General features: G+C 46.3%; 1 protein-coding gene across 1 annotated transcript; it reads right to left on the minus strand.

Annotated features, from left to right (window-relative positions):
- Positions 1-103: 103 nt before the first annotated feature.
- Positions 104-19,239, minus strand: DNAJC7 (DnaJ heat shock protein family (Hsp40) member C7; the record flags this gene model as incomplete). The annotated part of the gene is made up of 14 exons (XM_080565238.1): positions 104-389; positions 940-1,002; positions 1,598-1,750; positions 1,995-2,141; positions 2,534-2,607; positions 3,801-3,892; positions 4,887-5,051; positions 5,820-5,973; positions 6,292-6,410; positions 7,446-7,520; positions 8,081-8,194; positions 8,287-8,411; positions 8,897-8,985; positions 18,959-19,239. The coding sequence occupies 14 exons, from the start codon at positions 19,237-19,239 to the stop codon at positions 352-354; spliced, it is 1,689 nt and encodes a 562-aa protein (XP_080421364.1). The 3' UTR covers positions 104-351.
- Between the last annotated feature and the right edge of the window lie 3 nt (positions 19,240-19,242).

A 19,242-nucleotide genomic window follows, 5' to 3' on the forward strand; every position in this document is an offset into this window, starting at 1 on the left:
AACTGGAGATTACTTCACCCTCTCACACGGCAAGTTTCCAGGAGGACTTCAGGGAAATCCTCTCTGCTGAGGAGCAGGAACAGTCTGAAAGTACGGGCCAGCATGGAGGGACCAAAAGATTCAAAGCTTTATTTTTTTTTTTAATAAAGTTAACAGTAAAACAAAATTCACAAGCCTTCCCCTCCCCGAGCTGGTTTCCTCTTCACACACAAAAGCACACAAAACAGAGGTCTCCAACCGAGAAAAATGAAACTGCTCTAAGTACAATGAGACATGATGAAGGAAGGAGTCTAAAGTATGTCCGTATTCAAGGCTAAAATAAGCAGATCAGGTATGTGTGTTTGTTTGTTTTTAGCCAAACTGGAAAAAGAAATTTCCAGGCCCAGAAGCTGAAAAAGAAAATGGAAGATATTAGCACTTTCAAAGTTCAAAGGCGATGTGGTTAAATACCATTTTGCAATAGCTGGATGCCAGGCCAGCACTTAACTCAAACAAAACCATTTGGACAAGTGGGAGAGATCTGAGCTATGCATTTCCAGCAGCTAAATTCCAGCAGGTAAGAGTGGATTACTGGTAATATAGGGAAAGGAGGCCTGGAGACAAATTTACAAGGATGAAGGTAAATGGGACACAAACCATGCAAGACTTTCCAAAATTCGCTTAACAAAAGACATTATGGAACACGAAATTCCCTAAGGGGTATATCCACACTAGGTAAGTGCTGAGACCTTGCTCAGTGCTGTATAAAACCATCTTACTCTGCCATGTGTGAAGAAAGCCTGACCGCATTTGAGGTTTGAAGGGACATGAGCAACAGCTCCTTCACTGCCTCCAGTCACCTCAAAACGTCTGCATCAAGCTTGGGGAAACTCGGCTGTCCTGTCAAGCGATTTGTGTACTTACCACTTCCAACACCAACAGTAGGACACTTCCACCTACCTTCAAAACTGAAGCCACCTGGCCCACCAAAGAAGGCCTTAAAGATATTATTTGCATCGAAATCTATAGGGAAGAAAAGGAAGTCGTAAGATGAAGTAAAACAGATAGTTACAGTTTTCAGTTTAGAAATTGCTTCTTAATTGAAGGCCTATAAAGCATTTTAAAATGGACAAAAAGCTATAAGCAAATAGCTTGCTTTGTCCACTATCATGCAGCAGCAGAGAACACCGCTATACTGTACTACAGCAGAGTAACAGGCTACTGCCAGTGGCAGAAAACGGGTAAAAGCAACAGCTGTGAGACAGTTCTAGTCACGGGAGCAACCTAAGAATTTTGGATAAGCAACATTTTGGGGCCCACAGCCTTTCTGTGATGTGATTTTATACCTCTTACAAAAGACAGAAGCTTCTGCATAATGGTACCTACTACCTAACAGCTCAGTCAAGGATAATCTGGATTCTATGGTGCCTACTATCTGCAACTTCAAACAGTCATTGAGTATCTGCCATTCAAATACTTCTGCAGACCAAACCAAGCCACTTCACAGGATTATTACAATTGAGAGGTCAAGAACTGTCTGGCTGCTTTAGAGAAGAAAGCAGACTAAACGGTCTAATCTTTTTAAAGGCTGCCACTATAGAATACCATGAACACTTACCACCCATGTTCAATCCATCCTCTTCTAGATCTTGTCCACTATCATAGCGGGCCTTCTTCTTGGGATCTGACAGGATGGTAAAGGCTTCACCAACCTCCTTGAATTTCTTCTCCTCTTCCTTCTGTACTTCTGCACTTGCCCCACTGTGTCGGTCTAGTGACATAAAAAGAAGCAGGAAAGAAGCTTTGAGTTCCTAGTGTAAATGGAAAATACCACACATTTCTAGTTACTATCACAGATGTATTTTAGATTTCTGGAGTCAGAAATGGTATTGGTCCAAAAATTCCCTCTCCTATTTATGCCTGGCTGTAAGTGATGGTTGTGGGGAGGGGAGACATGCATGGGGCAGAGGGATGAAAGCAACAATACATGCTCGAGACAGCCTGTTTCTGGATACCTGGATGATGCATTAGTGCTCTTTTCCTGTAAGCCTTCTTGATCTCATCTTCAGAGGCATTTTTGTCAACCCCAAGGATTTTATAGTAGTCTTTCCGTTTGCTCTTTTTCAGTTCCACCTGTGCATTCTTTAGAAGTTGCTTGTGTTCTAGAAAGAAGTGCAATGCCAAAGGAAAGCAGCTTTAGTGTCCAGCAGTTTTCTGCTTTAAAAAAGGCTGACAGACCAACATGTTGAGGTGACCTGGGCTGAAGTATTCAAGTGCCACAAGGAACCAACCCCCTTGGATTTATAGCCAGGCAGCTAATTAAAGCCTAACTACATTTAATACCGTTTCCAAATGTAGGTAAACATCCCAGTGCTATTGAACCCCTATTTGTTACACACTGAACCACAAGGACTAAGGTTACTCTGTCCACTTCATTTCAGGCTACGAGAAAAGCAAGATGACTGTTAAGAATAAGCACCATAACTAGATATTCTGAATCTAACGTGTTACAGAATATACACATACATGTACAGAAGAATGCTCATATGCTTACCTTTTGTTTTTTCTGTCTGATATACTTTTTCATAGTCTCTTACAGCATCTTCATATTGCTCTGTGTCCATGTAACTGTGGAAAGAAACAATGGTTGACAAGGTGTACTTCACGGAAAATACCAAAAAGAGGGTGCAGGTACAAGCTTTCTGGATGGATATGAATTAAGGAAAATATGTGCACTGGGCTTCAGGAAGAGCAATCATTAGAGGGACCCACAAAGGGTGACTGCTACACTGAATACAGTTTATGGGCAGTTCTGGCACAGGAGCCTGTTCTTTGGGCTCCAAGCTGAGACCGCAATCTCATTTGGCAGCACAAGTTCTACTTTAAAGATCTGATAATTACTTCATCCAACAGCAGAAACTAATACCAGCCAGTAACGTTTCAAGGAAGCTGGTGCAGCTGTACGCTAGCAGCCCTGTTTAGAAGTGACGATCCTGGCACCTCGGAGAGGGATGTGTGCCTGCCTGTTGGCATTTCAGCCCTGCTCATGTCCTATTGTATCACAACTACTTACTGTAATTTAGCAATTACTGAGATGGAACTTAAGAAAAACACTAAAGGATGTAAATTAAAATGTATGCACAACAGGAAGGCTGCAGTAATGGTTTTGGTTCACCTATAGGCCAGGCAGCTTGCTCACAAACTAGGGAACCAACGGTATTGAGCAAAGGAGCAAATAAATGTGCAGTCAGAACAGAGCTTGATGACTTCTCTGGCTGGTGCCAAGTTACAAGACATATAGATCCAAACATCCTTTGTACAACTCTCTCAGCCTCACTGTACTACATTGCAGTATTATCTACAGCAGAAATATGTACAGCCTCAGCTGATTTCCCTTATAGTGGAAACAGGCCATCCCATTTCAAAATCCAGGGTGTTGGAAGCATGAAGCAGCTCTGCACAGATAAGATCTATTACTCCCAGCAACCTTTCTGAAACAGCTTAGAAGAGACGGGTTCTCTGGGAGAAAACAACATCCTATATTAGTCTTAAAAAAAAAAAAAAAGGCAAGTCAAGCTTGAGAACAAATCTTGCCTGAACACAACAACAAACAGGCAGACCCAGACCCACGCAGGCAGGATAGACTACATACTTTCTTGTCTTCTCGGCGCCACAAGGAAGAGAAACAAATTCAAGGACTCTTAAGACAGAACTTTTTATTCATTTAAGCTTCAGATTTGTTACCCTGTCACTCAGTGCTGTAGGGAAGAGGTTCCTACCCACAAACCAGCTCAGCATATCCATGATAAACATCTACTTACCATTGTGCTCTCCTCAGGTATGCTTTGATATATGTGTCATCCAGTTTTACTGCATTCGTGCAGTCATCTATTGCTTCTTCAAGTTTCCTAAGCTACAAAGTCAGACAGAAGTTAAGTGAATCCCAATCAGAAAAAAAATCTGCTAATCAGCATTGTGATTTTAGGCGAATGGAAGTTGTACAGAATTTTGAAAAAGTCTCACTGTTTTTGTGGATCTACATCTATGACATTTTTTCCAAGTCCCCAAATGCACAGAGCTTTTTCTTCTGTAAGGAAAAACTAGAAGCTTGGCTAGTGAAGTGGTACAACTACATGGTGCTTCTCTACAAAATGCACTTGGAAACAAGGGGCTTGCTTAGAATGATCTGAAGAACAAGGTATCCTGGATTGAAACACAATAACTTAGAATTATTAAAAGTGATTGTTTTCCGACACAAACAGCCACATAAAGTGTCCATTAAAGCTGCCCTCTGACTTATTCCATTTCCTCGGTTTTGAAAACAGCCCATCTCTTGACCAAGTATGGGTGTTGAAAAGCCCCACTGATAGAAGAGGCACATCAGCACAGAGACAGCTGAGGAGGAAACATGCCTAGAGGAAATGCATGATGGAAATTTGAAGCACTGTCAAACAAATGCTTTGCTGGAGAGTGCATTACCAAAATACGACAGCAACTCCAACAAAGGTGTAAAATTTTAAGTTACGTCAGATTGTTTTAGATCAAAAAATAAAGCAAGACACGATCTACAAAAAAAATCCTCATTACCAGGGAGGAAACAAATAAGGATGCCTTTACGCTGATTAAGATAAGGCCACACTACATTCCTCCTCTCCCTCCTACTCTGTGCAGCCCAAGTATTTGAGTTTTGTTTCTTTAGGAGTCAACTTCTTTGGCTGTTTGGAACAGATCCAACTGTTGTGCAAGCACAAAAACCTGAAATATTGCCTACAGCACTAAAGGATCCAGCTGCCCCGGGAGCCAGAGAAGCATATGCTTTCCAAAAGAAGTGATCTGGTATTTATAAACTACGTGGTGAGGAATACAACCCAAGATGAAACACTACCTGCCAGGTGACCATTTCTTACCTTTGAATTAACTGTCCCCCGGTTGCAGTAGAGTTTGGCATTTGTTTTTATGTTATTTGGATCTATTCCTAGTGCTTCTGTATACAGTTCATATGCTAGTTTGTAGTTTCCTTCTTTAAACGCTTTATTCCCATCTTCTTTCTTTGCTTTAAGTGCTTTGGCATTCTGAAAGAAAAAACATCCTGGATAAGGACAGTAGGTCAGTGGTTCAGGGGTACAAAACACCTTATTTTGCTGGGTAAGGGTCCTCAAACATAACCGTTCGAATTTGGTTTCAGACAACATTGCAGGATACAGAAGTCACAGACTTGCTAGAGCAGCTGAAATGAGATGTGAGCATTTTACTTTTCCCCAAAGAAAGGCGTTGAGGAAGAGCCAGCGCCAGTTACAGGCGTTCTCTACATGAACAAAGTTGCCTAATGTTTAAGATGAGAACATGCCAGTGAAGTAATTTACGTATTTAAAAACAATAGGAGCAGGACCTCACCTTTTGAGAGCTTATACAACTAAATAAATCTTTCAAAAGTTGGTTAAAGAAATACAACAGAGTAGAAAGGAGGGAAGGAACATCCTGAAAGAAAGTGTTTAAATACAGGTCAGCCTGTAGGCACTAAATTAAATCTGTGTCAGAAGAACTGAGAGACCTAGCTTTATTGCCCCTTGATCAGATATAGGAGCAAAACAGAATGAAAGGAAGGCAGTCTTCAGAGAATCACAGTATCACAGCCTTCTGAGAAAGCGCTTCCAGCAGCTCACAGTTATACCTAAAGCAGCCCCTTCGGGAAGGACTTGACTCACTACTTGCTACTGGAGATCTGGGGAATGATAATCTTGAGGTATGGAGAAGGGATTGCTTCAGCAGAAGCAAGTGTTTGATTTAAAGAAAAGAAATATGTTGATTTTGCAGTCCCAACCTCAATGCTCACAACTTACACGGCAGGCAAGACACGCTTTCTCATGATCAGGAGCCATTCTGAGTGCCTGGACAAAGAACTGCACTGCCTTCTCGATACAGTCCTCATAATAAAGGCAGAGACCACGGACATACAGAGCGTCTGCATTTGTAGAGTCCATTCGTAAGATGTCACTGTAAAAAACAAACATGTTAAAAAAAAGTCACCCTATTGCAGTTTTCTTCTCATCTCCAAAGCATTCCTCCTCTGCTGAGATATTTAATTATTTTATCAAGTCTGTGGCAGGGTTATTAACTGAGCCTAAGTACAGCTTCCCAGTACAATTAACCAAAAAGGGGATAAACTCATGCAAACTTCCCCATCACCATTTGCATTAAGGGCTTTTTTTTTTTTTAATATATATATCCCTCATTCATTTCAGGTGGTGAAATAGTAGTAGACAGGACATACCACCAGCTGTTACACAAATTCTAGATTTTAAAGATGCTCACCTTGCTACAGACTGTGCTTCTGGGTAGCGACCCAGTAGTGCTAAACATTCGGCCTTGAGGATTTTGAATCGGTGACAAGCAGGAGCAAACTCCAAAGCACGATCCATGCAAAATACAACCTGATGTGAGAAAAACATGAATGTGAACAAAGCAAAGATCCAAAGGCTTAGTTTGAAAGATTGCCCCATTGCCACACTTGAGATTCCATATTTGTCTTTGAACGGGAAAATAAGTGTGCAGACAACTCTTCTGCTGGATGTATGTACTTCATTAGAAAGTCTTCCTTATGAGCATTTTTGTTTTTTTAAGGGCTTTGTGTTTAAAGGTCTGTGGCCCCTGTTGTGTTACTACAACATAGCACTACACAGAAGATTCAAGGAACACCTGTGCAAGTTCCATCCATTTAACCCTTCTGAAATTGTAGGCCCCAAAGAAGAAGCCAAGGAAGACAATTCTGCCCCTGTTTTCTGCATTAGAAAGACATGTGGGCGGGACAGAAATTCAATAGACTGAGACAGTTTGGACTGGACAGAACACAAAAAAGTACAGTGCAGGGCCTGATCTTACATTGGTCTGACTGCAATGGGCAGGGTGATCTAATGGGTCTTTTCCATCTCTGCCTCTCTGGTGGGGACATCTGCATGAGAACAGGGTCATTGTTTCACCAAGGTTCATCTGCCTTCCCGGCCCGTGACATCACGATGGCCCGCTGTGGGAAGCACTGTGCTCCAGACTGAGAAGCCAAAGGCTTCTGGGTGAGGAAGAGCAAGAGCAGCTCCAGAAACAAAGATCACATTTCATGTAAGCCTTCCCAGTGAAGTGAGACAGTAGAATTAAATCATTAAATGCAGTTAGTGACAAAACCTGTATCAAATACTTCATGGTTCCACTCACCCTACAAAGCAAGCAGTAATAGAGGATATTCAGCCTGAGCTGGTCACCCTCTTCACTTTTCATTTGTTCAGTGCTATGAGACCATGAGCTCTGTCATTTTCACAAATTCATGGCCCTGCTTCAGTAGCAAAAGTATGTTGTACAGCACCTCCCATCAGGACGCAGCTAGTACTAGGCAGAGGGATTAGACGTACATCTGGCTGAACTGGCCAGGTACGATATTTTCTTAATGCTCCAGGAAACAATCAAGTCAATCTTACCTTTCTGAAATCCCGTTTCTCAAAATCCACTTCAGCTATTTTTTCATATTCTAGCACGGTACTGGCATTCTTTAGCTGAAAGACAGGAGAACACAGTAAGCCTTGCAGGACAGTCACTGGCCTGTAACACCACCAAGCACACAAGTGAAAAATCCCTAAAGCGTCGTCAGTGGAAAAACTACTACAGACCACAGAACAATGCAGATCCCAAGAATACTTTTGCCAGCATTATAATCAGTATGAAATCATGGGACCCAAGTGGTAGCCCAAGAAAATGTACACTTGTGAATGAGAAACAAAAGAGGTGGCAGCCTTGTACATGTTGCAGCACCCATTTCCGTGCTCTCTTATCATCATTCTTCCCCTGGTATGCTGGGGAAAGACTAGTTTTGTCTTTTCTTAACAGAAAAGCATGAAGGCTATCATGCACAAAAGTAAACTATGCAACCTGTCGGTTTACTGAGAAACAGAAACTTCGACACCGTCTAATTTTTTCATTACATCACCCAAACAGTCATTACTAACCATGCCCACGATTCCACCTTGCAAATTAGAAGCAAAAGTCTTGCCAGTTCAATCCATTTCCTTCGACAGCCCCATTTCCTGGGAGTATTTCAGTTTTCAGAACCTCTTACCTCTTGCTGTGCCTGAGTATTCTTATGATCCAGTTCTAAAACTCGTTGAAAGCAGCGGCTGGCAGCCATGGCATTCCCTAAGGAAAGATGGCACTTCCCTTCCCGTAGATGGCCCTGAGAAGACAGTTAAAAGGGAGTTGTAAGAGCTGCAATAGGAGGAAACAAGGATATTCAGACGTGTACCAAATATGAATTTTTCCACGTACCCTTACAAAGCTATCATCCAATCTGACAGACTGCTGAGCATCTCCCAGTGCTTCTCGGAATCTCCCCAGCATCATGAGGGTGGCAGCTCTGTTACCGTAATAACTGGCATTGTTGGGACAGGTATCTGGAGAAAATGTAAGAGCACTGAGTGTAATGTAAGCAGCATACTCAAAAGTCATTGTTGGATTCAAAATCCTTCCCAATTTATAACACCTGAGTGACCTACGATGGTGCACGATGGCTTAGAATTGCAAATCAAACTATTGCTCCTCAACTATACACAGGATTTAACTCGTATAGAGCAAAAGTTTGTGGAGTTTGGCCCGGCAGCACTGATGACCCTGCATTGGACAGAAAGCTGGATTGCTTCTTGCTAAAAATATCTTGGATAGAGGACAAACAAACAAAAAAAGCTGCAAATGACCCACATTAGCACTAACCTGCATTACCAATCTGGTGAAGTTTTGCAAGGTAATTAAAGCCAGCAAAAAGCTTCCATCCAGCATGTGCTGTTAGAAACCCTGCTGGTGTATTTGGAAATCAATAACCAGCTTTGACTTTTAGACACTATATTCAGCAAAGATCGTCATCATTACCAACTGCTCTCACCTATGGCTTTTGTGTAGTAGTTGTACGCCTCATTGTAATCTTTCTTGGCATAGTATGCGTTTCCTTGTTCCTTGAATGATTCTGCTTCTCTGAAAGGAAGTAAAACATAAGGGACAGAGCATCAGAACACGTTCTGACCACAACCAAGATCCTGATCCCCAAGCAATCTTGCTATAGCTCTTCAGTGCTCCAGAACACTTGTAGCTGGTTGCTGCAAGATTTACTCTGTACGCACTGTTCATGAGAAAAGAGCACACCACATCCTTCTGGCTCTCAGATAGTTCAGCACTTGACTAGGGCCATGAACAGGAACACGACCAACACAGCTGAGCATTACAGATGTGCACTAGCAGCCCAACCACACCTTTGGAAAACCTTTCTTCAGTCGCCTCTATAGCTGAGCAAAAATTCAGGTGGACATGGTTAACCAAGTAGCCTACTTGCCTAAGCGATGCATAACCTTAGTAGTCATCAAAGTCAATAAATTGAGTGTTGTCTTTCTAAAGTAGCCCCATACTTGAGAAGCAGGGCCAAGAACAATTTCTACATTCAAAAGAGAGCTAAATAGAGGAGAAATACGGCCACAAGTCTCAAGGAGAAGCTTGGCACTGCCTTGGCAACAGGTCCAGAAATAGTCCTCACACTCAAGAGCAAGCATTTGCAGAGATAGGACATTTAAAACACACAACATATGGTTTAAAGCTGCATCCCTTAAACTCTTGAAAGCACAGTTTCCCCTAATGGAAATTAAACTCTTCCTTATCTTCTACCTTCATTTTAGATAAGCAGTCTGAGAGCGAAATCGTACCATGGTGTTGTGATGTTTAATTCAGTTTTACTGAATCAAATTCAGTGATTTAATTCACTTGCTTCCCACCTAGACTAACGTGTCAACACGAGACCGGCTCAAAAGCAGCCATCGCCATCTCCAAGACGCAGCAGTCGATACTCACGTCGTGCCTTTGAGCCTTCACTGCTGTAGCCAGAGCAACAGGCACTTTTTGTCCGCTGCCTGGAGCACTTGTACAAACAGAACTCTGTCCCCAAACATCAGGGCTAGGACTAGCTCAGGCTCCCTGCTCAATACCCCACCAGGGATGCAGCCAGCACATCTACGAGCCCCAGCCACTGGCTCCAACAGCCGAGCAGCCCAGCCGCAGAAGTCATCCGCGCGGGGAAACGCGTGCATGACGAGAAGTACAGTTGAAGCTGACCATCACAGGTCATCCTACTCCTCTTTGACAGACTGCCAGCTGATCTGAATATAGCCTTTGCTGAAGCGATGAAGCAGAGGCCAAGGAAACTAAAATAGCCGGGTGCACGGAGCGGAGCTGCACTTGCGGGCTCAACCATGGGTCGCTTCCAGGCTGTGCCGAAATGCTTCAGCATTTTCTTGAGGGAAGGATCCAGAAGAGAAGGTGTCTCTTTGCACCACTTATTGCGGCAAAGCTATTTACAGGGAAATCCAGGGTAAACAAATCCAAGCCAAACCAGAGAACATGGGGACAGAGTGAAGAGTCGCAGGGCTTTTTATATACAGCTACTTTCATCCAATTCCAGAGCAAGCGCTAGCACATCAATTGCTTGAGAGCAATTCTGATGCCTGAGGAGCTTTATTTCAGTATCTGGCAGCACAACTCTAACAGCCAAATGCCTGAATCGGAGCAAGTCTCCAGCCTAGCAGGCACTATAAACACAGACATAACCTTTACCTTTAAAATTCTAGGCTGACCTGTCACATATGGTATAACGTAAGTGATCCAGGTCTTTTTTTCTGTACCTCTTTACAAAATCCAAAATTAGGTGCAGCTTCGGGCAAGTTTCAGGACAGTGCTTTGCCCAGAGGAAGCGAAGACTCCTCTTTGATAAATGTTATCCTTAAGAAACCCAAGAGGACAGAAGTCGACTGTCTTCGCAGAAGGCTGTAGCTACAACGCATTCAGTGGAAAAGCAGTGAGGGTCTTACTGTGTACTGATGACATCCCATTTCTCTGCGCTATCGTGAGCAGCCTCTATCGGTACAGAAAATAAAGATTGGAAGGAAGACTGCATTTTAACAAGGTGCCAAAATCAAAGACCTGAGGGCGCTGAGCAGGTCTGATAAGAGTCCACCGCCGCTTTGCATTTCTATTTTGGAAGTACCTAGAGATCAGAGCGTCACGTGGGAAATGCAGTTATCTGCTGGGAGCTGCGCTCCCTGCGAAGCTGCCAACCCAGTCTCCTCTCCAAAAGGGGGAACGCTGCCACGGCCCTGCAGCGACCGCAGGGCACGGCTCGGCAAAGGCAGCGCGGCACCAGCAATGCTCAGCGAGCCTACTAGGGAAAGAACAAAGGGAATTGTGTTGAAACAAGTTCACATGTTTTTAACCTCATTCAGGCTCGCCATTGGCCATTCCCACACAACCGCCTCATGCAAAGGGTTGTTTTCACAGAAACAGCACAGTTTTGCCAGCTGGCAGAACAATAGACACAGGGTGCTGCCACTGCGAGGGCCTCGGGGGCCGCAGCTCCGGTACGTGCCGTTGGCTTTCGTTTTGAAGTTTCGCTATCAATTACACTCCCAACACGGGCCAGACGCACCCCTCCGGTAACTCTGTTGATGTCAAACAACGGAAATGCAACGTAATCGTGCTGGCATGTTTAAATGCAGTAGGATGAGTAAGGAAGAGGGTGCCAAAGGAACGGGTCGGCGCGGGGCTCCGGCGGATCCTCTTGCCACGGCTCCCGAGGTCAGCAGCACAGCGCTGCGCAGAGGCTGGTAGAAGATGTGCTCGCTCGTCCGGATGGAGAAGTGGCATCCCTCCTGCTCCCCTGCCATACCCAAGGGAGGTGCTTACCTGGCAGCCCTGCTCTTCACAGAAGCCGGCACGCTGGCGTACACCGAACAGCAGCTGCCAACACAGCCCCCTGCGGGCTGCTCCCAAGGTCTAGAAGCCATTAAGGGCTTGCTGGATGGATGTGTAGCATAATCGGTGGGACTCACGCTTTGTATGATCAAAAACGGGTCCAAACACAACCTTTTTTATTGACTGTTACGTATCAAGCATTTCAAAATGCAGTGGAAGAAAATAATCAGCAATTCTGCGCTACCTTGGCAGTTAAGAAGTTTAACCAAAAGTCTTGTTTCTGTAATTACAAACGGGAAAGAAAATCACCGATCCCGTTTACGTACCTTCACTCAGAAGCTCCTTGTTGTATGGTCTAAAGAGAAGGATGAACGGTATTAATGGCAGAGCTCATCTCTCTGAGCCACTACGGTAACCTGCTTAGCCGACCAGCCCCTGATTCATAAGTCTTTCAGCAATTTTACCTGTCATGTCAGAAGGAAGCACTGTCTAATAGCTAGAGGGCTGGCTGCCAGAACACCCCGTCTGCCAACAAACTGCTGGGAAGAGTTGGGAAAGTGGGAGAAAGAAAACAGATACATAGCAAAACCAACTTTGACAAAGCACCAGCATTATGAAACGCTAGAGAAAACACGCGAATACAAGAAATACTGATTTCTACTCTTATTTTTTTGGTCTGTTTCCCTTTTATGCCTTTATTTTAGCACAGATTGATACACCAACAAGTCACAACACCTCATCTACCAGTGGCAGAAAGGAAATATGCAAATATTTCTATTGCTCACATAGCTTAAAGCTTAATGATGAAAAAAAAAATTCCTCCGCAGCACAAAGACAAAGCCAGTTGCTGGAAATGCAAGCCTTGTGGTCTGAGATCCTAGACACAGAAGAGAAGCATCTCGCCCCAGTTGCGCTCCACTGACATAGAAAGCACACAGAAAACAGTTCTTGTTTACCACTTGCTATAACAAGAAAAAAATGCAGATCTCCTGATATCACTGGTAATTGTTCCAATCCAAACAGATGCTGCAGCCTGAATGAGATCATTCTGCATCTCGCACTGATGTAGGCTGCATTCCCCACTTGCTACTTTTGAAACTGAAGAAGAATCGTGCTTTGCTAAAAATACGCCTCAGGCTGAATGGGTTGCTTTGTTCGGAGCGGGTCGCGTCTTCTCAGGGCCTCTCCACAACGAATGAAGAAGACAGGGAAGAGCCACCCCGAGGACCTCGGGAAGAAGCTCGTCTTTCATTGCTCGCGTGCACCAAGGGCTCGCAGGGAGGGAACTGTGTGGAGTAACTCTCCCCCCGCGAACCAGTCAATTTTTTTTTTTCCCCTTTTATAACCTTTGTCCGATTCTTCCCCCGTCACCCTGGAAGACCTGCCATCAAGGCAGGCAGCAGCCACCCGATCCTGCTGCTCCTCTGGTGCGCCCAGAGGACAGAGGGTGCCACCACCACCCTCCTGCCCCTCGCCACGACGGCGCTCGCTGCCTGCCTGGTGGGAGAAGGAGCCGTCACAAGGCTCCCTCTATTCCCCATGCCCTCTGCTGAAAGCTCAGCCCCTGCTCGTTCCCAGAACAGCCGAGCTATGAGAAGCAGCCAGCCCGCGCACCAGCGACACAATCCCACACGTTTGCCTAACAACTTCTGCCTCCTCCTCAGAGCTCGCACACGCGGCCCCCACGCGAATGCCGATTGTGGCTTCCACCCCTCCTACTCCAGCTCAGAGGGAAGAACACGCAGACCTACCTTGCAAGGCGCCTCGTTTTCCTAAACCATCAGGATCTGTAGAGGAAGCACCTCGCAGGTGTAGCTGTGCTGGCACAGACCCCGCTCCTACACGAATGCACAGGTACACGCACTCAAAGCCATGCTATCCAGCTAAAAATTCACCATTTCAGCAGGCAGCACACTTGGTACCTCTCAGCTCTCACAACCCTTACTCCTACTTCATCTCCTGCCTCCATTACAGAACAGTGACAAAAAAAAAGAGGATTTAAGGAACGCTACGAAATCCTGTTAGAAAACCCAAGTATCTCAAAGTCACTGGGGCGCTGTCCAAAACCAAGAAACCCAAAGAAATCCGGCTTTTAACTGGGCCAGCTTCTGCCCAGTGGACAACCACGAGGTGTCTTGAGCCTGGCAAATCTGTCAGGCCTCAATTTCCATGGGGATGCCCCAAGCCAAAAGGAAAACACCTGCCTTTGCCAAGCCATCCTTGCAGAGACTTCTTCCTTAATAGCACACGGTGCCTCCATCCCGCAGTTTCCTTGTTGAAATCCAGACGAGATTCTCAGCTGTCAGATATTACTCAGCTGCTTGGGTAAAATAAGTTTGGTGATCTCAATACAGTTTACAGCAGGCAGATGTCTAGAGCTTAAAATTAGCTGTCGTATTTGCCACTGGACATACTATACTCTCCCCTCCCTCCTCTCAGGGCTCAGAAGGGAAGCCAAACACTAAGTGGGCCACAGAGATGTTCAGACAACAAATACCTCTCCGCGTGCTTTTCCAGGTTAGGTTTTCTCTTTGCGACTGAGGATTTTGAGTGAAGGGAATGTATAATCTCATTAGTAGTGTTGGTGTTTTCTGTCTCTGGTGCATGAAGGAAGATTGCAGGGGCAAAACCAGGCCCCCAGATACAAAACACAAAATCACCTATAACATATCCTGTGATCACCTTCCAGGGCTGGACAGTCTCACGCTGACCCTACTGCAGCAGAGACCAAAAGGGATGTAGAGCAGAAAGCAAACCATGCAATGCATTTCCCTGCACATCAGCACCCCCCATTGAGCAAGGAGTGGGTTTACTACCAGCTGCGACGGATCAATGAGAACGAAGACATTTACTCACAGCGTGTCCCAAACCAGGGAAATCTTGAGTCTGTGTGCGCTAATACCTGTGGAAAACTTGAGTCTGAACGTAATAACCCTGTATGGATATTCTACAGGCTCACCAACTGAAACACAAAATAGAAAGAGCTGCCTTGGGGCCTCAGGTCTTCCCACAAGAGTGGCCATGAGCAAAATCGCTAATACTCAATCCAAAAAAAGCCATGCTGTCCTCTACGCACACCCCAGAACGTTCCCAGTACCTGAGGACAAACTCAGACGAGGAAGACCGAAAGCCACAAGAACTAAAACATGCCACAAGCAGAGAGCAGGAGCAAAGAAATGAGCCAATCCTCGCCCCGCAGCTGCGAGTGAAAACAGCCAGATGAGTCCTGAACTTTAATTACGCAGTTATGTAATGCACCTTGCTAGCAGAGCTCAGTATTAACCTACTTCATACTAATGGCTCAATCATTTCTGGCAGGGTCACACCAGAACCTTCCTGAAAACCCACAGAAGGGTCTAGAACCAGCTAGAGACTGCTTTCTTCCACAAAGGCCTAAATGAAGGAAGCCAGGCAGCTGGAAGAATTACATGGCAAGACGACCGCATCTACAGCATCACCCTAAAAAAGACTGTTGAGATAAAGAAAGGCTTGAATTGCAAGTACTGAACATCTTCTTCAGGCTGTATGCAGCAACTACCTAATCCAGAGTATTCAAATACTCTGCAAATGTACGGGAGACTAACCATTGATGCGAGGAGCCTCTGCTGTTCCTCATATTATCCTAAGATCATAATTAGGCATTAGTAAAATAGGCTGGATTTACAGCCTGGGGAACTCAAGTGCCCATTTGCAAGCAGAACAGGAATACTGGAACAGACTATTCCATCGCTGAAGCTGATCCACAAACAGAGCCCCTCCAGCCAATTCATCCCCCAAAAGTCCTGGCAGCACTCCCTGTAAAAGCAGGCAAGTAAAGACATTATTCATGAGGAGCCTGACCAGGACGCAACCCATTTCACGTAAAATAGCAGTGGAAAGATTCGTGCTAATCATCTACACCTGACGACCTCCAGGCAACATCTGTTGAACTAACCAGTGACCCGCATTTAGCCGAGGTCTGAAACCTTTTTGACTTCTGCACGATTTATTTTGTGTGGCAAATTTCACGTTCATTGTTGTATTAAGGTTAACTATGCTTTCCTGCTGAGGCATCAACATATCTGAAGTCTGCAGCAAAAGCACTGTAAAAACAGCAGTCTGTACAGATCATTTCACAATATTTTCCAAATGATTTGAGATACCTCTTTTTAAGAGGTCTCTGCATCCTCCAACACTGAAGAAAGAGGAGAAAGATCCAGTCTTAAACATGGGCATCAGACAGAACCTAGAGCTGCCAGGAAGATGACAAGGAAATTATCCCTGGCAAAAGCCCAGCAACCCCCAACTCTCGGATCCCAAGCTCTCAGATCAGCCGGGCCAAGGGAAAAAACAGTTCCCAGGGGTTAGAAATCTTTACAATTTAGAAAGAAAAGTGACTTTTGGGGGGATGGACCAGTCCCTGACCGCACCACAACTCAGGCCCTGCCCACCAGCTGCTGCCCAGCAGAGGCACTAAGAGCACCACTATCTAGCAGATAAAATTAATACGGTTACATCAACCCGCTTTTATAAGGACCCTCACAATTTGTGTGGCTGCAAACAATAATTATCCTGTGACCACACTCTATTCCTGTCCCTTAAACAACTTGTGAGTGAGCCATTCAGCGTGTTTACAGCTGTTTCAGTGCATTACAATCATTCTGAAATACTCCCTGCTTTTGCCAATTTCATTATTTTAATTAAGCCACAGAGAACAGAATCACGCATTCAGACAAGGGTTAGTCCTTTAAGCAAAGTATCCGTACCGTGTCACGTTGTAATTCCTAAAGAGAAGTACAGAACATAGAAACCCTTGACGCTAACTTACAGCAAGTACGGGTTTTCATTTATTTTTGCTGTTTTCCGATAGAATCTAGCACAGTCACATCGTAAAGGCTGTTTTAAACCAGATTCAAGAGTACGTCTGCGTGTGCCCACTAATGCTGAGTGCCTGTGCAGCCCTTACACAGCTCGAGATGCTTTACAAACGTTAGGCACCTAATTAAGCCTCCAACTACTCTCCCTAATACAGCGACTATCACCCTAATTTGCATTAGATCAATCGAGACAGAAGTTAAGCAACTTATGTAAGCCTGGAAGGGTCGCACAGAAAAGAGGCTAACGCACAGGAGGTTCCTGACCCCAAGAAAAATCTGCTCTGACTAGCAAGCATGGCTGCTTAAAGCCTATACTTTCTGACCAAACAAAAAGAGAATAACTGCCTGTAGAATGTCATCTACTCACACCTTATTTTATGTTATTAAAAGAGAAATGATATCCCAAAACAACAAGAGAGGAATCATTGGGAGAGCACCTACGGAAGCACAGGGGGACTGCATGGTAATAACCACGAACGGTGGTACTGGCCTTACCACGCCACGACAACCCAAGATGACCTAGACTGGCCCTGTTCTTCACGGCTGAAACTTCCTTCAGAGCAGGACAAGGACCAAACACTCATTTCCACGACTGCACTCCTGTGCCCATCACCTCTGCAATGAAAGTCAGGGAGGAGGAAGGAAGGGTAACGTTAGAGGTCGCTGAAAGAAGACGACAGCGCCTTCAGCATGACTTTTACATTTGGATGTTTTTAACATTTCAAACATCGCGTTTAATTAGCCTGGGGGAACGAATCTCACACAATCAGGGCTTTCCCAACTTTACGGGCCATGCAATTTGTCGGTGTCCTATGCACAACACACAGGTGCCTCTTCAGCAACATTTAATTGAGCTCCTCAGAATGACATCACCAGGAAGCTCGCTCCCTCCCAGTGCTGCTCCCCAAGCCTTCAATTTCTGACAGTAAATAAGCAGAGCAAAACACCTCGGGCCATCAGTATTATTTCTGAAGATTGCATTCCTCACAGGCCACTTTCAGTTTTGTTTCTCCTTATCAACTGCATAATTTTCTGGAACAATTGCCTCACCTTCCACAGAAGGAGCTCTCTCCTTCCCAGTTCCCCAGGAGATAACAGCCTGCCAGCTTTAAATGCTGCAGAACCAGCAGAGTTTCCTAGACGCTGGACTTTTCCCATTTCATCGCCTGCAGTGCCTGCAACGCTCAGCTGCTGGCAGGGACGAGATCGCTTGCTCTCGAGATGAAAACGTGCAGCCAGAAGAAAGGCCGGGATTCCTACCTGCCCCAGCCGACACCGCTCCCCTGGGCACGCTGAACCAGACCACTTCAGAAATAAACCAGCTACTGGAACTTTTAATAGTCACTTGGAGAGGCTCTTTAATCACATTAACCTTTTCAGAGCATGACACTGGCCTGCAACTGAGTCTTTTTTCCCCCTCCGTTATGTTCAGCAGACAAATACCACAAAAAGAGTTCAAACGCTTACAGGCCGAGGAAGTCAGGTACAATCCAGCGCTAAGACAACCGATACAGAAGAAGCAAAGAACACTCAAAACTAAGAGTTTGAGACTGCCTCTTCCGCAGTTTAATCATTTCCTCCTCATCCTAGCGAAAGCTTTCTTTAGAAATTAACCAGCGTGGTCTCAAGACAGAAAGGATGTCACTGACATTGCAAGACACTCGAGCTCCAGTTGACTGAAGACAGGAGGACCGAAGACTTCGCTCCGGGAGGTGCAGAGAGAGAAAAAGCCTGGTATAGACGGGAATCCTGGTAGAGATGTGAATCCTGGTAGAGATGTGAACCCTGGTAGAGACGGAGGCCCTAGGAACTCGCACGGGATGTGCGGCCAAGAGCTCCCGAAATAAACCAGCACCTAGCAGCGCGCACGGCCCCTCGCCGCAGGTGGCACAGCACCGCTCTGGGATTACAGGCCACCACTGCAGAGCCCCGGCTCTCAGCAGCCAGCTCTTCTCTGGGGGACCGAGAAAGGGACGGGTGAAGGCAGCACCCAGCGGCACAGCCCTCCGGAGGGGCACACCGCCCTGCTCAGCACCAGGGCTGCCCCCGAGCGCCCTGCTCAGCACCAGCCCGGGGCCCGCCGCCCACACCGGCCCGGTGGAGGAGACCAGCGGGGCCCGGGGCACTCAGGACCCGCATGGAAAAGCCCAACACGGAGCCTGCACCCCCCCACACACCCAGAGCAACCCCGCTCCCCACCCCGGCTCCCCACCTTCCTCCTCCTCCTCCTCCCGCCCCACACCGGCTGCCCCCAACCCACGGAGCCCCGCAGCCGGGCTCCCCCCCACGCTTCCCAGGGGAAGACCCGCGGCCTCCCTCGCCATCCCGGGGTGGGTGTGGGGGGGGAGCAGCGGCCGCACCTCCGCGCCTCCTCCTCGCTCTCGGGCTCGCCGGGTCCCTCGGGCGCCGCCATGATCACATCGCACTCCGCCGCCGCCATCTTACCGCCGGGCCGGGCTACGGGGGGGGGGTGGGAGGGGAGGACGGTCGGCGGGGCGAGGGGCGGGAGCCTCGCCGGAACAGGCGGAGCTGCCGGCGGCAACGGCGGCTCCGCGAGGCCGCCCGGAGCCGGGAGGGAACCGGGATGAGGGGGGAACCCGGGGTGGGAGGGAACCGGGGGGTCCCGGGGTCTGGCAGTCATGGG

This window comes from Anser brachyrhynchus (assembly GCF_964034855.1).
Source record: "Anser brachyrhynchus genome assembly, chromosome: 22".
In the NCBI taxonomy this organism is placed as follows: domain Eukaryota; kingdom Metazoa; phylum Chordata; class Aves; order Anseriformes; family Anatidae; genus Anser; species Anser brachyrhynchus.